We start from the raw sequence: 23,222 nt of genomic DNA on the forward strand, positions 1-23,222 counted from the left end.
CTTTTATATCCCTACTTTGAATCATATGTGAGTTATTTCTGATAGTTTTTCATTATAATCAGAACATGTAGGTTGGGAGTGGATAACAGTTGTACATGTTTTGCTTTCTTATGTGAGGAGTCATAGATAAGGATTTGGAGTTGTGCAGGTTCTCCTTCCAGTGTTTCCTGATGTCAAGAAGTTAGTGCCTCCAGTCTCCTAGGGTGGAGCATTGGCAGATTTCTTTTTGGATGCTAGAGAGGGGAACTTTAAAATAGATGTCCTGAAAAATATGTGGTGCTTATTTTTATTAGCATAGGGCAGTCTCTGTTCTGTGTAAGATGTGAACTAAAATATAAATGAGGAAGCAGGGTAGTATCACGCTCTCTGATATGTAGACATGAGAGATGGGGAAAAAGTATTAATTTATCTATATAGCTTATCCCCTGGGACACTGCAAGGGTTTTTCATCTACTTTCCTGGATGAAGGTCCAAAGATAAATAGCTGCAACTGGACTTTATTCATATGTTTTCTAATCACTTTCTTAAAATTTGGGACATTGCCTCACCTTGCAAAATCTGAACTGTTTAACACTTGTGCAGGGTTTGGCAGTGCCAAATGTTTTCAAACACTGTGCTGCATCCTAAAAAACAGTGCACAGTCTGTTGGAGCATGTCTTTCATCCGAGTCTGGTTTGCCAAGGAGGCATTAAAGGGAAATATATGGTTTGTTTTTTGGGGTGGGTTTTTTGTATAAACATACGTAGCTTCCAGATTGATTCAGTTCTATCTTAAACACACATGAAGAATGATTTTGTTGCAATTTTTTTACATTCTTGAGAATTTGCATCACATTTCTTTAAAATAACCTCAATGGGTTTGTTTCAGTGCATTAACTTTTTGCCTTCAACTGCTGTGGGAATAAAAATGAATTGACATCTCAGTTCTCAGAGATGAAAGAATATCCTGGTTTGGAAGGAACCCACAAGGATCATCAAGTCCAAATATTGGCCCTGCACAGGACACCTCCTATGCCTGAGAGCATTGTTCAGATGCTTCTTGAACTCTGTCAGGCTTGGAACTGTGACCACTTCCCTGGGGAGCCTCTTCAAGTGCCCAAGCACCCTTTGTTGGTTTTGTTTCAATGTGTTCTGATGTCTTTAAACTTCATTAAAGGGACTAGGCTAGAAAGAATATTAGTGTCAATCAGCTGCTTTGTGTGATTCCTTAAAGACCTACTGCAGTCTTGCTTCAGTTTCCGTTTACCAAGCTTCCTTTAAAAAGTGTTGGTTTCAAAATGAAATTTCAAATGATGATATTTCATTTAAATAAGGAAGTTAATCTTTTCAGCCTGCTGCACTTTGTTAGGTCTGTAGTCACTCTTGCCTGTCTTCAGGGAAAGAGGACACAACTGATGCTGCTACTTTGAGTAAATAGTTTCCCAAGGAGGAGTTGTCAAACTGAGGGTTTTGACTTGAATGTGTTGCAGCTAGGATGTTTTGCACAACGATGTACCTGCATTATGTTCCTAAATCTGTTCTTCCATATACTAACAGGAATATTTATTGCCAACCTTTCTAGGCAGCAAATTGAGAAAAGAGTACTTTTTAAGTCTGTACAATGGCTTAAAACATCACTTTCCACAAACAAGAGCAATCCTTGAATCAGTGCTTTTCTCAAGTGCGATTTTAACATGTTTAGTGGAGGAGCTCTGATATAAAGGTGCAGCAGAAGGAAGAATTAAGGCTTGGGAAAGGAGTAATTACTTTCTGGTTTCCAGTGGCACAGTGAATTTTGTGCTTTTGGGAATACGAGGGGGAAGGAAAATTTTTCTGCCATACGTTTAAAGTTTTTCTGTGGTTTTGATCTTGCCATACAGATTTTTTCAGTGCTAAGTAAGCATCTCTGTCAGTGTGTGCTTCTTGCCAAGATACTCCTGACACACAGAAGTTATGTGGGCATACTGGGAAAGTTGTGTCACCACCCTTCTCTGGCAGTTGCTGTGATTGACGGTCTGTTGTGTCTGAGTGTGATGAAGAATGTCAGCCAGGTAGACGGTGATCTGCAACACACTGAAAAACTCATAATGGCCATTCAAATGATGGCAGTGATGACACTGCAGCGTTACCTTGTGGTAGCAGTCTCTGAGAACGTCTTCCTGCTTTTGGATGAAGCTTCCAGACTGCTGAAGGATACACTGTACCATTTCTGATCATATGAATGAACTTGGTGATCAGATGAGGATATAAGTTCTTGCTTCTTTTCACCTTATCTTAAGGATCTCTGTGTTAGGGGTGTTGTATTATAGACATTTTCACATGACCCTCTTTTGAGTTCACACACGGAATGAATGGATGTTGTTTGATGGAGGTAACACCTCAGTTAAGTTTGTGTGTGCAGTCATCAGCTGTAATGAAGTCAATACTTAGTGTATTACTTCTAAATTTATTTTGTGGAAAAAAGCACAGCCATAGTGCAAAGAGCTAATAGATAATATTAAGTGTTTCTGGTTGAGCCATATAATCTGCTTTGTGTGTGAAACACAACAATATGATCTATGACACAGCTTGGACAAAGTTTCTTGGTCCTGGGTGAATCTTAGCACTCCATTATGTTTTCTGTGTTAGTTTTCTCTTTATACTTTCAGATTGTTCACAGAATATGGGTCAGTGTACATGGTCAAAAGGAATGCTATTTTTGAGTTAACCCCCTGAATCAGAAATATCCATACACAAAACTTGCAGCAAAGCAATAAGTGCATAAATATTTCCTTTCTATGTTATAGACTATATTGTGATTGAATATGTGAAAATTAATTGCCTAGGAGATTAGGAGAATGTGAAAGGCTGAATGTGATTACTATAGTCTTTCTTGAGTGATTAAAAATGAAGTTAAATTAATTCTATTTATTAGTTGAGCTTCATCCCTTTTTTTTCCCAAAGGGACTAACCTCTGAAATAAAGTCCTGTTGCTTAAGTAGAAAGCAAACACAGTTGAAGTGCTTTCAACATAACAGAGAACTATACAGTTAATTTTTCCTGCAGCCACTCCAGTTACATGGCTGTTAACAGTTAAATTATGAATGAGGTAGTCTGAAGGAAGCTTCTTCTGACTCTCAGCATTCTCTTTTGTTGGGGTTGGTCACCAGGGTCACAGGAGTCTCATTCCACATGGAGCAGTATGAGATGCAGACAGGCTTTCTTCTGGACTTGAAGAGAATGCGACTGAGTTGTCGGTGTCATTCACAAATCTCAGCTCTTCTGGGTCCTTAAACTCAAGGAGTTTAGGTTCTGGTGCAGTGAATTATGAGTGTTCTCATACAGATTGATGAACAAAGGCATGTCTGGAATGATCTGGGCTGCAAGGTGCTTGCTTGGGGGTCTCTGAAAACAGAGCAGCCTGGTGTCTTGTATAATATATGAGATCACAGGTTAGCCAGTGACATCACCATTCTCATCATGTTGCTTATCCTGTGTCCTAGACAGCATGGCTTATTGTCTTTTAGTGTTGTGTAATGTCTCCTGCTAACAGGATGGCACAGCTGACCTGTTAAATTGAGCATTAGTGATAATAACAATGAAAGCATCCTTTTTTGGAAGCATCTTGGAAGATAGTGACTTTTTTGTGTGTAATAAAAAAATATTGAAAGTGGTCCCAAGTTTGTGGTCTTTATGATATAAGCACAGGATTTGTCTTCTCGGCCAAATATTTTTTGCTTTTGTGAGAGTGCTTTTTTTGCTTAGGTGCTGATCTCCACATACTTCAGTAAATTGCCAGTATTGGGAAATAAAACTGAAGGGAAAATTTAGGGAAGATAATTGTGCTAAGTGAAAGCCCCCTCCTACTTGTCTTGTAGGAAGAAAGTCTTCACTCTCTTTAATTTTTTTTCCATTTGCTTTACATCTTGTCTGATGCAAAGTATGTGAAACCTTTCTGAAGTGTTTAACTAATTTTCCAGTTATAGCAGAGTCTGTTACTTCAGAGCTTTCTACTTCACCTGTGAAGCCTGTTTTTCTGATGCTAATGGAGTAGCTTCAGAGAATAGGCAAAGCCTCAGTGTATGAGTGGTTGGAGTTTACTGGGCTTTCCAGCAGTGGAGGTGGCAGCTGTGACTGTGACCCTTCAACAGAAGATCTGAGCAGAATCTGTCACCTTGACTTTTAAGAAAATTACTGCAGTAACTGGGAGTCAAAATTAGAGAAATGAGTCTGTGAAGAATCTCAGGTGCCTTATTAAGAACTTTATTGCTCCCAAGTGTCTTCAGTTCAGGTTTCCCCAGGAGAAAAGTGAGTTTTCAATGTTTGGCAAGATTCCTGTTCTTTTAAATATAGGCCTGTGTTTAAAGAGAAGAGGGTATGTGTGCCAGAGGCTCTGGTGCTGAAGGACTGAAAATCTCAGTAAGTCTGGAGTAAGTCTGCTTAGGTATTTGGTTAGAAAAGTCAACTCTAAATGAGCAGAAGCAAGTAAAGACTGCGAGTGGGTTGAGACATTGTTCTGCCAAGGAGGAATCAGAGTTGTCATAACAGCAGTGATGCACTGCCACGCTGACTCTTGGAAATGCAAAGGCTGGAGGCTGCTTTGCTTTTGTTGCTTCTGGTGCACACTTCTGTTAAGTAGGAGAAGAACTTCTGTTAAGTAGTGTCTGTATCCATTACACTGGTGGTCTCTTTTGATGGCAGTGGGTATCAGTCTGGCACTGTGTATTACTTAACAAAGTGTCCTTAAAAATACCTATTATGTACAGTTTTCATTGTCTCTTGAACTTGTAATGAGTGACAAGGACAGGAAGGTGCAAATGTGTATGTGAGTAGTTCTGGGAGAGCCGCAATTAGAGCTAGCCAGTCGCTGATTTCTTGGGGCTGTGAAAGAAAATTAAATATTGTTGTTACAGAGAAAATATGTTCAGGTTGTCCTTGTATTCCAAAGGCATATTCTCCTGCTTCTTTTTTCTTACCAAGATTTGATAGATGCTTGGCAGAAGTCTTGGCATTGCTTGGCAGTAGCAATTCTCTGTTCATCAACTTGAAAAAAATGACTGCTGAAACTCAGAAATGCACAGAGCTGTACTGTTTTCATCATTATCAAGTCAATACAGTTTGATTTTTCTTACTTCTTTCTTTCCAGAGATTTGGGGAAAAAACAGAAAAGCTTTCATAAAGTCTGGTATCTTTCTTTTAATTCTCATTAATCAAATACAGTCTCCGGCAGTAAAAGCATGATGTGAGACCCACCATGCTAAATTTACACCCTGCAATTTTCAAACATTAGTTGCCACTAAATTGGCAGAGGGACTGGAATCAAATATACCTGTTTCGCAATTATATCTGCTGGGTTGGTATTTATGGAAATAGCCAACCAGGCCAACAAGAGTCAAAATTAAAATTAACCCTTATAGCAGCATGCTGAAACTGCTGTTCATTACTGTGTCAAGCAAGGTGCTGAAGAACCTCTGTTCTGGCCAGCCTCAGGTGCCACTGCAGCGATAGTGCTTACTTTCCAAGAAGCTTGAAGAAAAGATTGGCAAATTTATGAGCTTAGTGCACCCTAAGTTCCAGCTTGGATTTTGTGTGAAAACAGATGTGTCCTGCCTTGGAACCAAGTCCTGTGCACTTTGCAAATCAAAAATTTATTACTATGTAGATTCCATGTCTTTTGTCTATGCATTTTGAGTTCTCTGGTTTACTGAGATAATTTTCAACAAAACAAAAATCTTTTTTTCATGAGGTTCCTGAGATCTTTTGTGTTTCTTCTGATCCTAGTGTGTGCAGCTCTGTAGGTGATTCCCCAGCTCGTGGGTTTGCCCTGCAGCCCTCACAGCATTTGCCAGTATGGTGCACTCTGCCTGGACATGTCTTTGCCCCAGCTTCTGCAGAATGTACACTTTGTAGCATACAGAAATATGATGGGTGCCAGAAGGAATGTGGACTTTGTTTGTTTAGCCAGGAAAATGATATGTGGCATTATAGCATTGGGTTTTAGAGATCTCCTGAGTTTTGATTTGGCTCAGTGGAGAGTACCTGTTAGAAAAAAATGTTGAATGAAGCCTTAAAAGGCAAGAATGGTTTTTAATGGTAGTTAACTGGAAATGTATTCATTTTTGTTAACTGATTTGTGCCTGGGATTGAGTCATCTGAATGAAACACATCCAGGTTTGGAAGCTGCAAGAGGGCTCAAGTGAGGCACCCAAAATATTTGGATTAGGGGCTGAAATTTTTAATTGTTCTTAACTAGGGCCTACTGGGAAGCTTTTTTCTGACACTTGTTGTGTCATAGGCAGTTTGAATAGGGTAGATAGGATATTTCTTTCTTTTGGGACCAGGATACGTATCTAAAAAGCAGATGCCGCTTTTCTTTTGAGAAGTTTTTCAGAGGATTTTAGAAATAAAGGAAACAGTACTGTCAGAAAGCAAAAAGTGGGAAAAGGAAGAAAGTTGGTACACCATGTACACTGAATCCTGGTCTTTTTGTTTTGTGGCCCTTTCCAGAGTCACTTGTCTACAGTTGCATCCATGGCTCCTAGGGAAAGTTCATTTTTCTCACGCTCTTGTGAAAAGCTTTTCTGCTTTTTGCTACATCTTCCTCTGTCTACCTTCATTCCTGTATTCTTCACTCTGTTGTGCTGTTAAATACAGCAGCTGTTGAAAGAGCCAAACTCCAAGATTACCTATGTTGCAGTGAACCCCCTGATTTTACTGCTAGCTCAAAAGCAGTTTGGGGTACGTGGTGTGTGGAATGGTGTCTTGCTGTGGAAGTATTTGCTGGAAAGAATCAGCCACCAGTGCCTTGCAGGAAGATTGCATAGCCCCACTGTGCTCCCCATGTTAATGTCCTGTCGTGTGGAGGCACTCTGTATATTCCTCTACAGGGAAACAACATCATTGCTCTTGGCTATGGCGTCTGGCACAAGAAGTGAAAGACATAAGGTGAAACTAAACTCCAGTGAAAAGAGTGAGACCTTCCCTTCAATATAATCCCTGCCATATATCTGCCTAACAGCACATTTCCTATTGACAAAATGCAAATGATGCTTATTTTTCTGGTTTTGATTTGCTTACAGAAAGCATCAGCAGTCTAATTCATGCAGCAAACACTGAGTAACTTTATCTTCTGGATAAATTTTTATTATTGCTGTATAAAGCACATCAGAGAGTTCAGTTTGAATGGGAGAAAATCATACTTTAGGTAAGTGGATATAAAAGCTGTTATTTCTCACTTGAAATTATTATTTTCTAGGTCTCTGGTAGTGATGATGGGAAATTTCCAACTTCAAATAAATAACCATTACTTGTATACATCTGTCATTCCTGAGCCCCATCTTCTGCCCCCACTTAACTCTCTTTGAGGCTTACCTAGTGGAGGGCATGTGACCAGAGGTAGAGGAAAAGGGCAAATACACACTCTTATATAAAAAGAAAGCTCTCAACTCTAAAGTAATGGCAAAATCTCTTCAAGTGGACCTGGAGCATGACATTTGAAGAGGCTTGTGTCCTGTGGTTAAATTAGACCAGTCTGTTAGCAGGGGTCTCCAAAATACTGTGAGAGTGGTGAGAGCCCCTGGACTGTCTGAAGGATGTTGCTGTGACGGTCTCATGGCTCATCATGGTTTCATTTATATAGGGTAGATGAAAATCAGCTGATTATAACCCAGCCTGGTGATGCTCTGAAATCAAGGCTCTGTTTTGGCTTGTCTTGTTAAAATTGGTTTTTTTTCTAACAGGGTCCAGCTCTCCATTCTGCAGCTGATGAGCAATGAGTTACCTTTCTCCTTAAAGATTCAAGGATGTTCTAAGTTCACTTTGCATCATTTTTTGTCACCCAGTACACAAGGTCTTCATGTATGCCCTCTTTTCAGTTTCACTCCTACCTCTTAGTTGGATTTGCATGTATATGAAGAGGTTATCATCTATTTCCAGGTGATGCTTCTGTTTAGGAATACTATCCCATCTTCACTGTCTGTGTGCTATCACTACCACCTAGTACAGTCTGTCCTTTTTCTTATACTATTGCCTTTCCTTGGCTCTGATTGTCTTCTGGTAGTTCTTCTGATTTTAACTGTTGACTCAATGTATTTAGAAAAATGTACTTGTCCCTTTTCCAGATTTTTTTAGGAGCCTCAGGAGAGAGGTTTCTGGTCTCCTTGTTTTCTTTTCTTAGGGCAAGACTTCAAAGCAGGAGCTGAGTTGCCTTCCTAGGGTAGGGAAGTCTGCAGATCTGTCTCTTGTCTAGATGAAAATCATGGTTATCTGTCATCAATCTTCTCACACTTGGAAATTAGCTCAGTGTTGTTGAGTGAAGGGTTATGAGTTTTTTCTTTATTGTTAAGGACAGTGTTGATGTTTTGTTTTGTTACTCTGATCTGCATCCTGGCCTTCCTTGGGCTTGGTTCCTCTTTGGAGCCTCACACGCATCTGTCTCTTCCAGGCTCTTTGAGGTGTGACCTTTTCATGCAGTGTCAGAGCCCAAGTTCTCCCCTCGTTACCAGTAGCAGAGCTTAGTGCTGTCACATCCTAAATGCAAACTCTGCAGAGGGAAGGTCCCTCTGCCAATCTCTATCATCAGAAAGATAATCATTACCACAGCTTCATCTTGGTTTGCCTTCCTCACCATTATTCCACAGCAAGTTAGCTTTCAGAGCCCTGCACTTTTTGTCCCTAGCACACCTTTGGAATGGTCAGTGACCAGTGCTGAGGGATACACTTGGAGCAGGCACTGAGTGTGCAGCTGCAGTGGGAGCTGCAGGTTGTGCCCTGCCTGGGAGGAATGTTGGGAGCCCAGACAAGGAAGGGGCTGTGATCTGGTGCTGACCCTTTGCACAGCAGAGGGCACAGGGACCTGTGGCAGTGGCCAAGTGACTGGACACTGGGATACAGCAGAAGCCAAGGATTCAGTAGGAAGACCCCAGACTATTGGCAGCACAGACTGAGGGTATGAAAGCACAGGAATTCCTTTGCTCAGGCTCCCTCTCCAGAGGCACCAGCTCGAGCTGGTTTTGTGTTATGCACCATGATTAAATTACTTAAAGGAACAGAGATTTGAGAGTGCACTATGGGAAACCAGGGTTAATGTGGTAAGGAAACCTTGTCTGATGGGAAACCAGGATTAATGTGGTAAGGAAACCTTGTCTGATGGTGTGAGTGTTCAGAGAGTCAAGTGCACCCCTTGGGTCACTGAGCCCCACACTGTGTAGGGGTTTCAGTCCCAGCAGTGAGAGAGTCTGATAGTAGGAGTGTGACTGCCAGAGTGACTCCTGGTGGTTGGACAGGAAAGTTCCTGTGACACCAGTAAATGTCAGTGTGGGAAACCAGCCTTCACCATTTACACGTATGCTGGGGCACACAGTGGCATGTTTGGTTCTGACAGAAAGCTTTCCTTGCTGGAGAAGATTGATACACACCTATCAAGAAGAAATTAGTGCTCTTGAAAACTTTGCTGCTTAAAGAAGCAATTGTGGAATAGTTGTTGAAGACAAGCAACTTTGTGAGACTAAGTGGTGTCTATTGCAGTTGAAAATGGCAGAAGCATTTGCTTTAGGTTGCCTGACTTCGCCTGAGGAAAGCCTACAGTCCTTGTTGTGCTCTTAATCTGGAGAGGGCATGCATGTTCCTTTCTCTCTGTTTTGTGGTGGCATAAGCTCTTGGAACTTTGTGGTGGGTTGATTCAGGCAGCACTGAGAGCTACAGGCTCTAGGTTAAGTGTTTTTTAAAGCTTGCTGCTCACCTGTGGTGGAGTTCATGCAAGTGGATAGTAAGAGGAAGACAGGAATTTATGACCGGGTTTAAAGAAAGATGGGGCTATTTGCTCTGATTTAAATCAGCTTGAACTGATGAAGGCATGCACCTTTAGCTAATCAGCTATGCACAGAAAGCAGCACAGAAAAGTTTGACATGGTGTTTTCTGCCCCTGAGCAGCAATAGCATTCCATACTGTCATCATTACATGGACTTGGACTCTGTGGGCTCTCTATAAGTGTAGTGGTTGTAATTTTGTATATTTGAGTTTTTTTTCTTCCTGGCTGAAACATTCTTTTGTCTACCAGTTACTGATATCAGTTTGTTTGTTTGTTTTTCCTGTAACACGTAGCTCTTTCTTTAACTGCATTCACTTGCAAAGGTTGATTCTGTGTCTGATCTGTGTGCTGAGACATAAGACCACAGGAAATATTAAATATTGTTAGAAGTGCTGAGCAACTACTCAGTGAAGAAGAGGAAAGATGATACTTTGCTGAAGCACTCTTTCTCCCCTTCTCTGTTTTTGTATTGCTGCATATTTGGGCATTGTTGCTTTTGTATGCTGGGATGTAAAAGAGGGAGGAGTGTGTCCAGTGTCAGCTACCAATTCCAAAGGACTTCAGTGGTTTTTATGCCTGTAAGTTCGAGTGTACTTTAACCATTACCACAGTAAAATGTTCCTAGAGCAGCTGACATTATGGAGTTGGTTTTTTTTCCAGAGAATTAACACTTTTACAGCCTCACAGTTGGCTTTTGCAAGTCCTTGTGGTTACTTCTCGTTGGAGCAGCGCTTTAAGTGATTGCCATGTGACATAACAGAATAGCTCGAAGTACCAGTTGCTTGTGGGGAAATAACCTAATAGTGAATTCAGTTGTTTTCTCCAGACAGAGCAACTGTGGGATTTTTCTTACATCATGTGTAAGGCCTAATGTATTTGCCCAGCTAGTAAGGCTGAACATCCCGGAATTTGCACAGCTAACCCATCTTCTCTGAGGGCCCTGAAATGCAGGTAATTCAATACATGTTTTTAAGCAAGAAAATCTGGTTAACAGCAGCTGTTTATGATCTCTTGCTTCTGCACACTGCAAAAAAAGTCCTTGCAGAAACAAGTCTCAAAAGGCAATTAAAAGCTTTTGATCTTTGAAAGCTAAGGTTCTAATTCTGATTGGGAAATTTAAACTTAGTTATGGTAGGTAGGTTTTTTTATTGGCATAGAATGTCATGTGAGGAAATTTAAACCTAGTCCCTCCCAGTTGTTAGAAAAACAATAGAATACCCATAGTGCTTCTTGTTAAATGGAAGGGGTTTCTTAATCACTTCTGCTGCTCTTCTGTTACTCCTTTAAATTTGATGGTGAATGAATCAGACTCACTCTTGCTGCTGTCATATTTCAGGCATGATCTCAGTATTTTCTGGGCAGAATGTCGAGCTTGGCCTGATTTTTGGGAAATTGGAGTAGTGTGATGGATCACATGAGCTTATTATCTACTTGTTTACCCCTACTCCCCATTTCATTTCTTATAGGCACATCTGTTAGATACAAAAACTGATGCCAAGTAATTACAAGTGTATTATTAAATGAAAGACAGGAACAATGAAATCTAAATTCTGTCCTAAGATCTGTTGTAGGTTTTCTGCATAACTGTGCATAAATCCTTTAGTCTTGTTTTTGTGGAGACAAAAATAATGTTTTCCTCAGGGTGTTGTTGTAGCAACATGCCATAGAATCATAGAACATGCTGAGTTGGAAGGGACCCATCAGGATCATCACGTTCAACTCCTGGCCCAGCACAGGACACCCTGAGAATCCCACCCTGTGCCTGAGAGCATTGTCCAGACACTTCTTGAGCTCTGTCAGGTTTGGTGCTGTGGCCACTTCCCTGGGCAGCCTGTTCCAGTGCCCAGCCACCTCCAGCTGAAAAATCTTTCTTCTAATATCCAACCTAAGCCTGCTCTAACACAACTGCAGGCCATTCCCTTGGGTCCTGTCTCTTGTCACCAGAGAGAAGAGACCTGTACCTGCCTCTCCTCTTCCTTTCAGGAGAAATTTGCGGACTGCAATGAAGTCTTCCCTCAGTCTCCTCTTCTCCAGGCTGGACAGACCAAATGACCTCAGCTGCTCCTCATACAGCTTCCCCTCAAGGCCCTTCACCATCCTCATGGCCCTCCTTTGGACCCTCTCTAACAGCTTCATGTCATTTTTATATTGTGGCACCCAAAACTGCCCCCAGCACTCGAGGTGAGGCTGCCCCAGTGCAGAGCAGAGGGGACAATCCCCTCCCTTTCTGGCTGGGGATGCTGTGCCTGATGCCCCCAGGCCAGGGCTGGCCCTCCTGGCTGCCAGGGCCCTGCTGGCTCAGATCCAACTTCCCATAAACAGAGCCCCTATGTCCCTTTCCTGTGGCACTGCTCTACAGCCTCTCATTTCCTATCTATACACACCAGCAACCAGGATTGCCCCATCCCAGGTGCAGAATCTGGCACTTGACCTTGCCTTGTTAGACTTTGCATAGTTGGTGTCCTTTAAAGGTATTAAAAATAAAATGTCTTTATCTTTGCTGCTTTTTTAAGGGAAGCGGTGTGGGTAGCTCTAGCTTGGATAAGAGCAGCATAAAATCTCCATTTGACCTTCTTGCTGGGGAATGCTTGTCTTTCGAGGTGCACCAAGTTCAGTAATCTAAACTATTCTTTCCTCTTTATTTATTTCTGCTTCCTTTTTCTATTTAAACATGTACTAGTTTGGAGCTCTGCCCTGTTAATGGCCCACAGCCTGTTTACCTTCCATCATGGTAAGTGTGCCGAGAGCCTGCAGACCTGGGGGATGTATTTTTGGTGTATACTCAAGCAGCTGCACTGCTGCTGAGGCAAGCAAGTGAGGAAGCTTTGGTGAAGTGCTCAGTCACCCAAATATAGAATCCAGCCATGAAGGGTGCAGGTTTAAAGTAAGCCTATTCACCTCAGCTCACTTCCTGCACATGTTGTTACAAGGAAAAAGCAAATGGTTGTTTAATAGGGAATGATTTAGAATATTATATTTAATTAAGGTGCTTCCACGGCTGAGTGCTGAAATGCAGCCACCTACTACTGGGAACGTGTCAGTTGCTTCAACTAACGCTGTAAGATATTTAAAAGAAGATACTCTGTTCTATGCATATTGTGTTATTTATGGTGGAGACCATGATGGATTAATTGATCTCCAGTTCAACAAAGTCAGGTTTTGCAGTGAGGAATTAATGGGTGAATGATGGACATTGGGTAGTAGTCAGTGTTCCTTGCTGAAGTAGTTTTTCTGTCTAAATTCAAAGAAGCTATCCATTTTAGTGCTCTGAAAGGGATGGTTTTCCCACTGTCTTTGACTTGCCTCAGTAATATTTAGTGTTAAATTTGAAGTTACCATAGTAGCTTCTGGTCTTTTGGCTAAGACTGATCTGTGGTAAATCTTGAGAATGCCAGATACCAAATATACCTCATCTCATGGAAAACTGAAGGAGGGGAAGTTGAACCTGATCAATGAGCAGTTCCTTGAGTAATCACTAATTACCTGCTGCCTCAGTGAGGAAACGTTTTTGAGCACTTGTATTGCAGTGGGACTGTCAATCTGCCCTTACAAATAACCCTCATAACTTCTAATATAGCATGAGCACTGTAATCATCAGGCAGTTTAAATGAGGATAGGGGAGTATAGGGATTAAAACTACTCAAGGGGATTTAAGTTGTCAGATAATTAGTGGCAGGTGTCCTTTACTCGTGGCAGATGGCTTAGGTGTTGTCAGAGGTTTCACTGCAGAGCAAGAGAGTGCTTGTCTTATTCTTTGCTTCCCAAAGCCAGCATGAATGTGCACAGGCATGCTTTTCTTCTGTTTTGGCAAGGACCTTTGCAGCAGTGCATAGGAAAGCAGATTAAAGTGAAGACTGGCATTTTTGCTGATTTACATGATACACTTACGAACATTGAACTTTTTGGGTAATACCAAAGGTGTTTATTTGAGAGATGGAACGTAAAGTTCCCCCTCATTGATGTATTTTCCTTACCCTTTTGGTGCTGTTAATGAGCAATCTTTTTATACCCTACGTGCTTGAATTCGGTATGGGTGCCTTCCTCTTCAAAGCTAGTTCCTTGTTTTCATTTAAACAAGGGGTGAAGTGTAATAAAGAGGTTGAACATGTTTGTCCCACAGTCTCTCTGGGTGACTGTAAGTCCTGACTTTCTCCCATAAGCACAAATTGTCTCTGCCTTCTGTTTCAGTGCAGTGAGCATTAATCCAATGCCTTAATGCCACTGCTGTTATCTTGCTGACAACATACTTTTATTGCCAGTGAAGTTTGTGCATGCACATGTGAAACTGAAGTTTATAGGCAAAGCACTTTCTTCATGCTCAGCTTTTGAATTCCTTTTCTGAATGCATCACCTGCATTAGATCTCTGTAAAGTGGACATGGAGTGAGTCACATGCCTCATGTGAACATAAAGAGGTATGAAAAGAAACATCTGTCCTGTGGGGCTAATTTCACAGAAGCAACTGGATGCAAGCATTTGGAAGTAGTTTTGTGTTCTCTGAGGAATCAAATCTTGTAATAGCCTACCAGTCACCAGACTGTGCTTATTTGCAGTCTTTTAAGATGACAGAAGAAGATCAAATAATGTTTGTTGAAGTCTACTAATATTGCTGGCTTTTCTTTATTTCTGATGTGTTTTGCTGGTGATCAGGTATTGGCAGGTATTGAAGGTATTTCTTTGGATGCCATCTTGCTGCAAATTCCAGTTACTGACTTGCTGTAGTCTCTCTCCATTTGTTTTCGTAACATGTTGCAGATTTCAGTAGAGTTAAAACAGATTTCTGATGTGCTTAAATCAAACCTAGTGTGGATTTATACCTGGGAAAGGTTTAAGCAGAAATTAAAAATTAGTATGGCGTATAATATGTGCATGGCATCACAGGAAAGTATCATCAGTAACCCTCAGCCTCACAGCTACATACCAGCCTGATCAAAATAATTCTGTTTACATATGTAAAGCTTTAAGCAGCAATCCATTGAGAATATCCGGTGAAGATCCCATGATTCCCACAAAAGACATGCCAAAGCTTTGGCAGTGAGGTGTTCATGCTTCATCCTTGGTGATGGATCCCTCTTGCCATGAGGCTGATGTTACTGGCATTGTTCTTGAGGGCAATGAACACGTGTCCTGTATTTCTTCCTCAAAACCTCCTTGGCCAAGCTGATTGCCTGCTCTTACTGATTATACTTTCTGATACAGAGCTGTGTGATCAGTAATGATCTGTTCTGTAATGTGCACAATTCTCTGGAGTGCTTTCAGGTAAAGGTGGTTTTGTGAAGGATATCCTTGACTTGCTTTCTTAATACAGTGTGAAGTGCTTGCTTAGTATGACTTTTCCTTTCATTTATTTTCCCCTGATTCTTTTTTGGGGAATATTAAATATTTAGATACCAACATTTTTGCAAGTGGCTGCTAAAACAGATTGATTTTCCTTACTCAGTCCCTTTCAGAGTGAAACACGAGTCCGTTTTTTTATATTCAGCCCAGATGGTATGCTGCTTAAAGTGAGCAATGTGTTGCAGTGAAAATGGACTACTTTCCCCTTCTTTCCTTCCTCCTTTACTTAACTGAACGCATCCGTGTAGCTCCTATTTGGGTTGAATTCAAAATTAATCAAAGAGGCTGCAGGGTAAATATGTCAACTTTGGAATGCCAGCTCTGCCAGATTGAAGGAGTTTCTGCCCCTGCCAACAGGCAGTGCCGCAAGCTGGCTACACAAAACCTGACATCTTTATGGACCTTGTTTGAAAAATGGACACGATGATGTGTTTTGGTCCTCTCCATGTCTGTACTGGGTATCTGTGACACTGCTTCTCCTTGTGCATGTGCAGTCCTGCATTGGGCTGTGTGCTGGGTGGGCAGGAGCATCGCATTCCTGAGGGCTGGAAGCTGAGGACCACACTGAGGATTTCTTTGGGGGTTTTTTTTTAAGATCCATTAGGGGAGACTTGCAAAGTGTGAGGGAAGCAGAATGGGTAATACCATTTAAAGCAGTTCCACATGTGCTATTGTTTTGACAGTTTTTTAATCCACCAATGAATTTTTTGGGCATGGAGTAATGCACTAAACAAGATTCTAGACGCATTGGCTGTGACTCTCAAATTGCTCTCTGTAACATGCAACTCTCCTAGGAGCTGATGAAGGTCGTGTTTTAAGAGAAGTATTGGTTGCTTTGAAACTAGATCGAGTCGGAGTTCCCATGTTCCCATTCCTCAGCAAAGCTTGGGTAGGGCTGTCGGCAAGTATCTTGATCTGCCGCTATCTTTTGTTTGTTTGGTGAAAGGGTTAATAATGCATCCTGACTTTAAAAGAATATTGAGGATAAGTTTATTATATGACAAAGGAAATCCTGTAAATAACTTACTGGATAACAAAATTTGATACTTGTTCCTGGAATGTTGCTTCAGTCTAATAGGGTAGAAGTATGCCATTTATTTAAAGGAGTTGTTAAAAGAAACAGGGACTTGATAATGCTTTTTTAGGGAAGTTGTTTTTTGTTCATGCTTTTTGAAACTCTAAAAATTTCTAAAATTAGTTAGATTGGTCTAAATTTTTTCATTAAAGGAATGTGGAGATCATGGCTGAAACTTTTCAGCAGGATAACAGTTGTAGATCTGATAGGAGCTGACGTTTGGTTATTCTGCACAGAAGGTGCTACAGTGCTTGAGTTTTCTCTTGGAAACACCAGGGTGCTTCATGGAGCAAAGGCAGTTCTGTAGCTGGGACAGGTGGCTGTGAGACCTGCTGCTGGTTCTTACCCAACAACTTGCCCATGTCAAGAAGAAATCCCACTTAAGTGTTCACAGAAGGACTTATTATTTTAAATAGATGCTGCTTCCATGTGGAAGGGGGGGCAGGTTGGATGAGAGATATATGAGGTTAGATGAGAAGGTAGTGCAGAACAATTGGGAGAGATGCCATGAGGCTGGTGCCTTTTTGTTGTTGCTGCCTAAATGGTCTGCCTTAGTTTCTTAGCTTCTGAGAGAGCAAAAGCCTTGGTAATTTCTAGTTCTCATATCAAGTTTGAATAAGCTGTTTTATATGAGGTTTATTCTTAGCCAGGACATTTGTTTTGTAGTATCTGAGAACTTGTTAATTCTAATGAAAGTTTAAAAAATTACCAGGAAAGTTTCATAGTACCATACTGACCTGAAACTGCTTTTAGGGGGAATTGTGGAGAAGGGAATTAGTTAGATTCTACTGTTGAAGTTCTTACATGCCTTGTAACTAGCTTGAGTACATTGACTGAACTTCTGCATTGCAAAGAATACTGAGGTATCTCTTTCCTATTTTGATCTGATAATGGCATCCTGTAATTTTGTTTTACTGTGGTAGGTTTTCTCCAGTGGCAGGCAGAGGTGGTGTTCATGCTCTGCAAGTGGCTTGCTAATAAAAGGTTGTGCTAATGCTGAGAGCTTCACCCTGCAGCTCTTTGAGTGTGGCGATTTCCACTTGGTCGTTACTTAGCAGGTACATGTCAGTGATACAAAGACTGAGCTGAGTGTGTTTGATTACTGTTGTAACAGGAAAAAAATGCCTTAAGCAGCATCAAAGTCCTTGCTGGTTGAACACAGAAGTGCCGAACTCAGTTAACAGGGATGCTGTAAGGCTGCCCTAGCCTGGGGGTGCTGATTGGCAGCGTGGCATCTGTTCAGTGTTGCATGGCCTGGGTAGCCAAGGACAAACTGGTGCCATTGCTGATTTTAAAGTCAGGGACTCAGGCATGAGGCAAAGTTGGTGTAGTGTTTCCCCAGGAGCTGCTGGGAGCAGTGAGGGCTCTGCCTGACTGTGATGGAGATGAGTCTGTTCCAGTGTGCTGTAGGCTGTAACAGTGTAGAGAGCAAACCTGCTGTTTCTCCATGGGAAGAGCAGTGATGCAGGGAATGAAACTGAGGTTTGAATGACACTGCTAAAAGATGTCTAATTGCCAGCTGCATGCCTGGGCATGCTTTTTGGTGGCTGTCACTCTCTTTCTTTAAGGTGCTACATACAGCATGAGGGTTACAGGTGGCTCTGGAGACCTTATTTCCACCTTTTCTTTCTGAACTACATTGTCTTTTAACAGCTCAGGGCAAATTTCCATTAAGGCATCTGCTCTGTGCTGGCAGATTCTTGAAACATTCCCAGGAAAGTCAGCCATTTGCAAGAAATAACATTTGAAAGGAAGTACATTGTTTGAGACAGACATAGGTTTAAAGAGCCTGCCTCCCTGAAGCATTCCTCTGTATCTTTTGAAATAGTGATGTGAAACTTAGCAGTTTTGCCTGTGTCATGGATGGAGCATTGTGATGTGTTGTGGGGGAGGGAGAGAACAATCTACATTTGGCTGATTCAGAAGTTTCTGAAAGGCCTCATTCACTAATCATGCTATAAAACTTATTATTTTGGTAGGTGTGTTCTCCAAAGGTGCCTGTACAAAGCAGATTCCTCCCTGGGGCTTCAGGAATGAGCTAGGAAAAAGGGCTTACCTGAAACTTCTTATGCTGGCAGTTGTGATCTGCTCTGTGCCCTGTGCAGCACTGAAGAATGGGGCTCTTGCCATGTTGTGTTCACAATAGTTTTCCTTGCCCTTGGTGTTCAGGCCTTCCTGGGAGAGGAAGGAGTTGGACTCCAAGAGCAACAGGAAGCAAGATGACATAGGGATGGGCAGTGGAGGGAACCAACTACAGCTCTGCTATTCCTCCAGAGTTCCAAAAATAATGTGGTTATCCTCAAAATAGATAAATGATAGGTAAGTGGTTAAGCTTAGTGTCAGCTTAGTTTGTTCTTCCTGGTTCTGACCCATGAGGGTATGCAGATTGGCAGGGGAGACATGTTTTTAGGACATCCTTACCTGGGAAGGTTTGTATTTCTAGGGTTTTTACCTACTCAAGTGTAGGTTGCCTGGGACTAGTCTGGAATATGACAGGAAGACAAGGGGAAGGATATTATATTTCTCACTTTCTGCCTTGTCTTGCAGCTTCCTCCCAGCTCTGTGACAGGTCATGCCATTTTGATGCTTATTAAAGCCATTGGGTGTCATTGTTCTTCCTTCACTGAAGTTCGTTCATGTTTCTGTGATATCTGCATTCCAAAAGAAAATGCACAAAATGAGAAAAATGGTAGATTAAAATGGTTGACTAATGCTGATAGCTGATCTCTAGGTTTCTTTCTCTCACTGTTCTCTTGATCTCCAGTATCCTGCTACTGTCCCCCCTCCACTTGGCAGACTCAGTGTGCCAGCTGCCTTACTACCCTGTGGACAAATTGTGCCAGGGGACTGTATTGACACCAAGAAGCTCAATTCTAACTTTGACCAGAAGCACTATATTTAAAGCTTAATTGAAAATCTAGTATGAATTAGTCAGTGTGTTTCCTTGTGCATAGCCCTTGGCTAATAACAACAACAACAAAATATTCTGCAAGCTAAGTACTAATCTGACAAAAGCATGGGAGGATAGAGCTGAGTTCATGTAGCCTCATTTTTTAAATTCTGTTTAGACTGACCCTGTGAAGAAGAGAGAACTTTTTAAAAATAAACATTGCTTTGACCAGGATAGAAGTTGGGTATGTGTTCCTAGAAAGAAAATAGCAAGAGGAAATCGGCAAAATAGTGTGCGAGAATGGAGAACAGATAAAATGAGAATTTAAGAAAAAGAAAGTGCTACCAAGTACCAGGCACAGGATACTGATAGGATGACAAAGTAACCAGGATCAGGGTCCATTTGTTTAATCTTCATTCAACCACCAATAAACAGCTTGCTCAGTAACAGCTTTTGCTGCCTTTGTTAAATCCTCAATGAACTTACCTCTCTTTCATTTCCCGCAGACAGCCAACTGTTGCCTGGGAATAACTTCACAAATGAATGCAACATTCCTGGAAACTTCATGTGCAGCAATGGACGCTGTATCCCAGGGGCCTGGCAGTGTGATGGGCTGACAGACTGCTTTGATGACAGTGATGAGAAGGAATGCCGTAAGTGACCATTGCTGTGACCTTAGCATGCTTTTTATCACAGGGCTTGGCTAACTGGTCTTACTGCTGTGTTCTGTGTTAGAGAAGGAACAAAGCTGCTGCCACTTTCCTCATTTGGATCTTGCTGGAAAAAACACTTAGTGCTTCAGGTCTTTAATATTCTTCAATGTCCAGTTTTAATACAGCACTTGGGGAGGTACGAGAACTGATGGATAAATTGAGGTGGACTTGACTTACAATTCTTCCATGATGCTTTGTGATTTTCAGGTATCTTGTATGTACTGCTTCAGCACACTGGTGTAGTGCTGTAAGTTGACCTTCACTACCATCAAACTTAGTTCCTTCCATTTCAAACTTGTTGACTGTATCCTGTGATTTTTATTATCTCCAATCAAAATGCAATTCTTAACTCTATGAACTTTAACAATAACTTTCTAAAAAGTGGGCTAAATTAATTTGCTAATTGGTGTTTTTAAGTTTTAATCCTTCCTAAAGAACTTCTAGTTCTAGAGAGCTAAGAAAGTCTGGTTCTTGTCTGTGAATTCATCTTTTTCGTAGTATTAAGCAAGATTTAGTTGATGTTACTCTGCCACAACATGAAAATTTCTAGCGTACATGTGTTAACCAGACAGCAAAATTATGCTGTATCATAATGAAATCCACTTGAGAGTGAAAAAAATCAAATTTCATGTGATTCTAGAGTAACTGAGAAATTTCTGCGACATTACTGGTTTTCATGTAGCAAATGTGGTTTCTCTATGTGTATACTTTACAGAGGTTTTCATTACAGTTAAACTGAATTTATAATAAGCTTACCTTTCCCAGGACATCCAAGACAGCATTAGCTTTGCTGATAGAGCAGAAGGGAAAAAGAATAGCTTCTTTCAAATTACCTGACTAGAAATCCTTGAATTGTTAAATGCTCTTGCTTTTTAAAACTTGATTCCTCTTCTTTAATGCCAGTAATCCATCCCTTTTAAATAATGGGGCCTTAATACCTGTGCTGTGTAAATCTCCATATATAGTTTTGCTTTAGGCCAGTGAGCTTTGCTCACTTTCTAAAGAATTAAAACTATCTGTATGAAGTATCTAATGCTTTGCAGTCTTTGTAAAGCATCAGGCTTGTGTTGTAGCATTGAAGACAGGTTAATTTAATTTTTTTTCACACTTAAATGTTGACATTAAAGGATAGGCCTGTTGTAAGGATTGATCAGTGTCATGCATATCTGTTTAAACCCTAGCAGAAAATTATATCAGTGGGAGCTTTGGCAAGAATAAAAATATCTAAAGTTCAACCTGTACCTTTCAGTGAGATGTTCCTGATGACAACAGCTGTGTGACTCAGGTTCCTCATTACTTGGCTCCTGAATAGACTGCTGGCATGACTTTTGGTGTGCTGCTTCTACTTTTTAAAGCAAGCTGAATGACAGTACTTCTTTGTATTTATAGGATACACACCAGGAGTTTCTGTGTCTCTAAGAATGTTGTCCTTGTCTGGCTTGCTTAAATTTTTTCATTTGATACAATTAGATGATGTCTATGAAGATTTTCCTAATGAAGGCTGGACTGGGTATTTACTCAGGAATCAGTAAAAAGAAAATATGCTTTGTGACTCTGTTCAAAAATTTCCTTACCAAAATCAGTTGGGTCTGGTGAATTGCAAACAGTAATAAACATAGTAACTGACAATAAAATATAAATAGCTGTAAAATGGCAGTTCATAAAAGCTGTTCTTGTCACCACAGACTCAAATAAACCTCAGTGATGTAGGCTATGCTGCAGCTCTGAATTTTAAGTTGCTGCAGAACTGTCCTTCCTGGGTTTTTTTTCAAATACTTTTATCCGGCTTGATTGGCTGACAGTTTCCTGGATGAGCAATCTTTGATCCTGCACAAATTGATGGAGATAATTAGACTGTTCTTTCCTCTTGCCATACATCTATCTGTTATTGGATCACCCTCACAAATGTAAAACTAGCATACAAAAGAGGCTTGCAGGGAGAGCAATCAATGTGAATCCTGTGCTGGCCTGCTGTTAACAGGTCAGATAAGCCAAAACAGAATGCAGATAGTGCTCGTTTGAATCTCCACATTTGTTGTGTTTCCAACCAGTCTTTTAGGTTATAAAGTAATCAGAGGTTGGATGGGCTTATACAGGCCAAATCTGGTGTTAGATTTGTTCCTAGCTCAGAGATAAGGCATTGAAAAGCAGCCTTATAGGTATATATTTTTTCCCAGCATTTTAGTCTATAGTTTGTTACTTTCCTTCCATCAGAACAGGGCTCTACTTCCTAAAACTTACCTTGCAGCAAAATTAGAGTTCTTTGTTTTCTACTGTGATTTTGCTTTGCAGTAGCTGAGCTGTTGATGGTGAGCACAAAGCCATAGGAGTTGCATTAGCAGCATGAGATGGCTGAGTTCCCAGTGTGTTACTACTCACAGCTGTACTTTAGGCTGCTTTGTCTGTGATTCCTCATCAAGTAACTATTTCACACTGAAAAGTGTTAATCTTGCTTAAAAATGTGTGTGTGAGTAGGAGCTTGGTTACAGGGTTCATTTGTTGTGAAGATGAGTATGCTGTGTTGTGGCATGACCATGAGGAAATAGTCATGCACACGTGTTATATGGAATGTCTTTTTTTTCTGATTTGTCTTACAGTTGAATGTGGATGTCCAACAATATTTTATCAATTCTGTTGCTCTAGCATCTCATCCTGTCTGCTCCCCTTTAAACAGGAAAACTTTGAACTCTGGGTCTGGTTCTGGATTTTTCTGGCCAGCAAGTGGAAAAGTGATGGTCTGTGTGAAGAGGAAATAAGTTGCAAAGCAGAATTACCTGCACATTGTCCATTCATGTCTTAACCCTTTCTTTCTTTTGTCCCTTTTCTGTCTCTTTTGCAGGACCATCTCTGTTAACCATGTCACTTTGCTTATGGCCTTTCCTTCACCTCCCACACTTGCCAGAACCCACACGCTCACATACCATCTGTCATCTTCTGTGCTTCCTCTGTGCCCTTACCTGTCACCTTAACACATCCCATGCCAGCTGTCTTTGTGCTGTTTAGTGCACAGAACATTTCTCATACTCTTACTTCTATAATAGTGATGTGATGACTGAAAAATGTTACCTGGTTTTATCTGGGGAGGAGGGTTGAGGAAAAGCATGGAAGGGAGGGAATAAACTGAGACAGTGACTTCTCATTGTAGTACATAAGAACTACTTCTTGAAGAACAACCTTGCTTTGTTTCTTCCTCCAAGCAACTAATTGAGCTTGAAAAGGATTAATTTACCATATCAATGTGAATGTTTTGTGAGTACTTCCAGTTCTCTGTAGTTTGAGTAAACTGCTGTCAACAGTGTATCTCCCAGTGGAGAACTGTTTTGTAGTTCATTCCCATCTTCTGGTTCTCATCGACTGGATTGCTCCTCAGCCTGTTGACCAGTATCTGTCACACACATTTCTTTGAAGTGTTGCTATTATTACTGCTTTTCACCTGTCTAGA

At 41.0% G+C, this 23,222-nt stretch overlaps 1 protein-coding gene across 5 annotated transcripts in view; it reads left to right on the top strand.

Annotated features, from left to right (window-relative positions):
• The window catches only part of LDLRAD3 (low density lipoprotein receptor class A domain containing 3), a 107,949-nt gene that overhangs the window by 15,642 nt on the left and 69,085 nt on the right, over positions 1 to 23,222 (top strand). For 4 of the 5 annotated variants that reach the window (XM_077179984.1, XM_077179985.1, XM_077179986.1 and 1 more), the window contains exon 2: positions 19,574 to 19,720. In XM_077179984.1, coding sequence (XP_077036099.1) covers positions 19,574 to 19,720 — 147 coding nt within the window. The remainder of the gene's footprint in view (positions 1 to 19,573; positions 19,721 to 23,222) is intronic. The other variant, XM_054635673.2, reaches the window with a different exon arrangement.

Source organism: Agelaius phoeniceus, chromosome 6 (assembly GCF_051311805.1).
Source record: "Agelaius phoeniceus isolate bAgePho1 chromosome 6, bAgePho1.hap1, whole genome shotgun sequence".
NCBI lineage: Eukaryota > Metazoa > Chordata > Aves > Passeriformes > Icteridae > Agelaius > Agelaius phoeniceus.